The sequence below is a fragment of the Pseudophryne corroboree genome, chromosome 4 (genome assembly GCF_028390025.1).
Source record: "Pseudophryne corroboree isolate aPseCor3 chromosome 4, aPseCor3.hap2, whole genome shotgun sequence".
Taxonomy (NCBI): Eukaryota; Metazoa; Chordata; class Amphibia; order Anura; family Myobatrachidae; genus Pseudophryne; species Pseudophryne corroboree.
In genome coordinates this window covers 612,383,227-612,389,226 of record NC_086447.1, presented here as the reverse complement: position 1 = coordinate 612,389,226, position 6,000 = coordinate 612,383,227, and the positions used below count along the sequence as shown (strand labels likewise).

Sequence of the window (6,000 nt, the reverse complement as noted above, 5' to 3'; positions counted from 1 at the left end):
CCTCTTTCCCCTGTGTGTATAAGTAATAACTGCGCCCCCCTTCCCCTGTGTGTATAACCGCCCCCGCCTTCCCCTGTGTGTATAAGTAATAACTGCACCCCCCTTCCCCTGTGTGTATAACCGCCCCCGCCTTCCCCTGTGTGTATAAGTAATAACTGCGCCCCCCTTCCCCTGTGTGTATAACCGCCCCCTCCTTCCCCTGTGTGTATAAGTAATAACCGTCCTCCTTTACCCATGTGTAAGTAATAACTGTTCCCCCCCCTTCATCTGTGTGTAAAATAACTTCCCCCCCCTTCCCCTGTGTGTATATCTGCACCCCCTTCCCGTGTATAAGTAATAACTGTGCCCCCTTCCTCTGTGTGTATAAGTAATAACTGCGCCCCCATTCCCCTGTGTGTATAACCGCCCCCTCCTTCCCCTGTGTGTATAAGTAATAACTGCGCCCCCCTTCCCCTGTGTGTATAACCGCCCCCTCTTTCCCCTGTGTGTATAAGTAATAACTGCGCCCCCCTTCCCCTGTGTGTATAACCGCCCCCTCCTTCCCCTGTGTGTATAAGTAATAACTGCGCCCCCCTTCCCCTGTGTGTATAACCGACCCCTCCTTCCCCTGTGTGTATAAGTAATAACTGCACCCCCCTTCCCGTGTATAACCGACCCCTCCTTCCCCTGTGTGTATAAGTAATAACTGCGCCCCCCTTCCCCTGTGTATATAAGTAATAACTGCGCCCCCCTTCCCCTGTGTGTATAACCGCCCCCTCCTTCCCCTGTGTGTATAAGTAATAACTGCGCCCCCCTTCCCCTGTGTGTATAAGTAATAACTGCGCCCCGCTTTCCCCTGTGTGTATAACCGACCCCTCCTCCCCCTGTGTGTATAAGTAATAACTGCGCCCCCCTTCCCCTGTGTGTATAACCGCCCCCTCCTTCCCCTGTGTGTATAACCGCCCCCTCCTTCCCCTGTGTGTATAAGTAATAACTGCGCCCCCCTTCCCCTGTGTGTATAACCGCCCCCTCCTTCCCCTGTGTGTATAAGTAATAACTGTGCCCCGCTTTCCCCTGTGTGTATAAGTAATAACTGCGCCCCCCTTCCCCTGTGTGTATAACCGCCCCCTCCTTCCCCTGTGTGTATAAGTAATAACTGCGCCCCCCTTCCCCTGTGTGTTTAACCGCCCCCTCTTTCCCCTGTGTGTATAAGTAATAACTGCGCCCCCCTTCCCCTGTGTGTATAACCGCCCCCGCCTTCCCCTGTGTGTATAAGTAATAACTGCGCCCCCTTCCCCTGTGTGTATAACCGCCCCCTCCTTCCCCTGTGTGTATAAGTAATAACTGCGCCCCCCTTCCCCTGTGTGTATAACCGCCCCCTCCTTCCCCTGTGTGTATAAGTAATAACTGCGCCCCCCTTCCCGTGTGTATAACCGCCCCCTCCTTCCCCTGTGTGTATAAGTAATAACTGCGCCCCCCTTCCCCTGTGTGTATAACCGACCCCTCCTTCTGTGTATAACCGACCCCTCCTTCCCCTGTGTGTATAAGTAATAACTGCGCCCCCCTTCCCCTGTGTATAACCGACCCCTCCTTCCCCTGTGTGTATAAGTAATAACTGCGCCCCCCTTCCCCTGTGTGTATAAGTAATAACTGCGCCCCCCTTCCCCTGTGTGTATAACCGCCCCCTCCTTCCCCTGTGTGTATAAGTAATAACTGCGCCCCCCTTCCCCTGTGTGTATAACCGACCCCTCCTTTCCCTGTGTGTATAAGTAATAACTGTCAGTGTGTCCTGTTCCCCACTCCCCTGTGGGAGTCTCTGTACAGGAAATGCTTCTACATTGGTAGTAATGGCTGATGCCGGGCGCCTGTAGGGACCACATCTCACTCTGTAATACCGCATTCACATCGCAAATGCCGGATCCTACCCGGTAAGACAAACGTGTACTTACCGGGTGGGATCCGGCATTTGCGCTCCTCTGCTGGCTTTCCGACCCGGCAATATACCGGGTCGGTTGCCATAGCAGCGGAGAGAGCAGCAGCTGGAGGGGCGGGGGTGGAGGCGGCGCCGGGAGATGAGCTCATCTCCTGCGCCGCCTCTGCCTATGCTGTGAATGGGAGCCGATTCGCATCGGAACGGCTCCCATTCACACTGCGCCTGACCCGGTAATCAACCCGGTAAGAACCCTTCTTTTTTACCGGGTTGAATTACCGGGTCAGGCAACCCGCTAATTCACAATTGGACCTTTCACATCGCACACGGACCCGTTTCGACACGGCAATATGCCGTGTCGGTACCGGGTTTTCAGTGCGATGTGAAAGGGGTATTATTCGCACTATATGTATCAGTAATGAGGAAACACTGTCCCTGCAGCTGATGAGAGGGAGAGACTGAGAAGGTGGGCAAGATGGGAACAGGCAGAAGGAGAGTGGTAGCGGAGGAGGCGGAAGGGGATAGGGTCAAGTGGGGAGAGGAACGGAAGAGGGCCATGACTTCCTTACCAGATATGTGGGAGAAAGATGTGAGAGTTAGTGAGAGCGATGGGGGAAGAGTGGTAAGGGATAGGAGGTGGCTGGTTGCTGATGGTCTGGTGGTTAGTGATGTCCTAATGAATGGAGTCAATCTTGGATGTGAAATAAGTGGCAAAGTCAAGAGCATACAGCGAGGTGGAGACGAGGTGGGGGTGGGCAGAGGAGGGAGTTGACAGTGGCAAAGAGGCGACCAGGGTTGGAAGACTGGGAGGAGATGACATTCTTGAAGGATGACTGTTTAGCAAGGAAAAGGGCAACAGTCTATGTTCGATTTTGACTATGCGATTTCCCTTGAACTCCCACAGGGCCCAGATAGCACAGATTGTATAGATTTTGACTATCTGTGCTTGACATTTTGTCTATGTACGATATTGACTAAGTGACAATTTTGACTATACTTTGTACTAGATAGTACACTAGATAGTCAAGATTGACTTGCCTGCACAGTCTATCTAGCCTTACGATACCGACCCCACGGGAGCGCGCATCGGGATCGAATCTGTATCGCAAGCTGCCTAGCACCATGAGATATGCATTAACTTTTCATAAGATTTTGACTATATAGTCAAAATCTCACAGATTTATCTCAGCAAGTTAGACAATACAGATATGTGGCATACGTGTTTTATACTTCGCAAACTTGAGCTCGAATAAGCAGTGAATAAGAAGCTAACAGCCTCGTCACAAAGATACCTCACTGTCAACCATTTAGTGCAAATAAACTAAACACATTGCAACATTGTATAGTGGGAAAATCTGATTTTCTATTATTATTTTTTTTAACGATTTAAAACAAAGCTGTATATGGAGGAGCAGGCAGTCAGCCGTCAGAGCATGCGTGGGAGAGCGAAATCCGCCGGCGATTCGGTACAGTAGGTTGCTCCGTACTCACCAAAATCGTACAAGTCGCTCAGCACCGAATCGAGACGGTCCCGGATTCCTGATGCATCACTCACTACCTCTGCCACTGCAGTCATGTCGAACCTCTATGTACCCCGCAGCCGGGTGTGTGGATAGGTGATCTCTCCCTCCACTAGCAGCTTATCCACGATTCCTCTCGGCTCTAAAACTACTCCGGCTGGTAGTCTCAGCGAACAGCCGGACACGTGCTAGCAGAGTCGTCAGTCCTTCCTGCTCCGGCTTCCGTACATTCCCAACACATTACGCTATCTACGAACGTTTGCCCCACAAAGCTTCCGTAGCTGTCAAAATGGCAGTTGCCGTGCCAGTAGTACAGATCTCCGCCTCTTCCTGTCTTCTGTCTGTTTAGCAACTTCTTACCGTGTATTGGGGTACTCGGTGATGTCAGTGACACAGAGGAGCTACGGCTACTACTGCTGACGACGGGGAGCACACAGGAGGCGGCAGCCATGGGCACACCGTATTTGGTAAGTGTGTAAATTCCCCGGTTCTGCTATCCTGGCAATGCTGCTGTTTAAGAGTAATGAATGAGACTGGCGGATAGCCATATCCCCGTTTGCAGTGGTCGAAGTGGAATTTTTGAAGAGGGGGTATGGAAAAAGGAAAGGGTTAGTTTGCGCCAAAGGTGTACTGCCAAAAGTAGGGGCGTGGCTTCTGGGGAAGGGGCATGGCCACAGAATAGTACCAATTCGCATTACACCGCACAGTAGTGTTTGTCAGTCACATTACACCACACAGTAGTACACCTTGTACACAGTATGCCAGGTAGAGCCACCTATGCAACAAAGGAAATACAGAAACACAGGAAAAAATGGATTCATGCCCTTTGCATTATTTGTCATGTTTGTTCCTTATGGTCAGTGGCGTGCGGTGAGGTCAGAGGCTGGTGAGGCACTACAGCCATAATGTCCGCCGAATCCTGCTGATGACCCCTGCCGCCGCCGAGCCAATGCCTGCCACTGCCTCTGAGCCGATGCCTGCTGCCACCGCCAATGGCTTACAAACTCGCCCACCATCAACTGACCCAGCCCTCCGCCACTAATTTGCATCTCAATCCGATGCCGCCAATGCCCGCTGCCTGCCTGCTCATCATACTTGTGATATATTGTACATTTTTATAGAAAAAAAATAAAATTAGTGTTTGGGAAGGGAGTGGGAGGAGGACATGAATGCAATTTTGTTGTCCAGGGCTTCCATTAACTTAATGGAGAAGGGTCTGAATGGGTTAAAAAATGTAAAAAAAAATAAAATGCGTGAGGTCCCCCTTCCTAAGTATAACCAGCCTCGGGCTCTTTGAGACGGTCCTGGTTGTTTAAATATTGGGAAAAAATTGGACAGGGGTTCCCCGTATTTAGACAACCAGCACCGGGCTCTTAGACCAGTCCTAGTTCCAAAAATACGGGGGGACAAAAGATGTAGGGGTCCCCCGTATTTTTAAAACCAGCACCGGGCTCCACTAGCCAGGGACATAATGCCACAGCCGGGGGACACATTTATGTAGGTCCCTGCGGCCGTGGCATTACCCCCCCAACTAGTCACCACTGGCCGGGGTTCCCTGGAGGAGTGGGGACCCCTTAAATCAAGAGGTCCCCCCCCTCCAGGCACCCAAGGGCCAGGGGTGAAGCCCGAGGCTGTCCCCAGCACCCCTGGGCGGTGGGTGCCGGGCTGATAGCCATAAGTGTGTATAAAAAATAATATTGTTTTTTGTTGTGGAACTACAAGGCCCAGCAAGCCTCCCCCGCTTGCTGGTGCTTGGAGAACCTCAAGTACCGGCATGCAGGGAAATAACAAGCCTGCTGGTACCTGTAGTTCTACAACAGCAAAAATACCCAAATAAAAACACAACACACACACCGTGAAAGTAAAAATTTATTAAAACACACACACTCACACATACTTACCTACATCCCATGCCGGTCACGTTCGCTTGTCCAGTAGAATCCAATAGGGCCGGTACCTGTAAAAATGAAAATTATACTTACAAACAAAGTAATCCACAGGAGGAGAGGGAGAAATTAATGAATATTATACACTCGCTGACGCGGGAGGACGTTAGCATAGACAGGGGAGAGTGCTGCTGCTAGCTGGGATGATGGTGCAGGCTCCCCCGATAGTTGTGAGCCTAGTAGCTGTACCCTAGTAGCTTTGCCCCCTGTAGCAATGCCCTCAGTAGCAGTGCCATGAGTAGTTGTGACCCCTGTAGTTGTGCCCCCAGTCGCTGTGCCCTTTGTAGCTGTGCCCCCTGTAGCTTTGCCCCTTGTGGCTGTGACCCCTGTACCTGTGCCCTGAGTAGCTGTGCCCCCTGTAGCTGTACCCCCAGTCGCTGTGCCCCCAGTCGCTGTGCCCCCTGTAGCTTTGCCCCCAGTAGCTGTGCCCCTTTTAGTTGTGCCCCCTAGTTGCTGTGCCCCTTGTAGTTGTGCCCCCCAGTTGCTGTGCCCCTTGTAGTTGTGCCCCCCAGTTGCTGTGCCCCTTGTAGTTGTGACCCACAGTTGCTGTGCCCCTTGTAGTTGTGACCCACAGTTGCTGTGCCCCTTGTAGTTGTGCCCCACAGTTGCTGTGCCCCTTGTAGTT

The 6,000-nt window shown here is 51.7% G+C and overlaps 1 protein-coding gene across 2 annotated transcripts in view; it reads left to right on the top strand.

Moving 5' to 3' along the window:
- The first annotated feature begins 3,418 nt into the window (after positions 1–3,418).
- Positions 3,419–6,000, top strand: part of GNPAT (glyceronephosphate O-acyltransferase) — a 255,633-nt gene continuing 253,051 nt past the window's right edge. The window contains exon 1 of one of the 2 annotated variants that reach the window (XM_063917641.1): positions 3,419–3,896. In XM_063917641.1, the coding sequence (XP_063773711.1) occupies positions 3,879–3,896 (18 nt within the window). In that variant the 5' untranslated portion in view covers positions 3,419–3,878. The remainder of the gene's footprint in view (positions 3,897–6,000) is intronic. The other variant, XM_063917639.1, reaches the window with a different exon arrangement.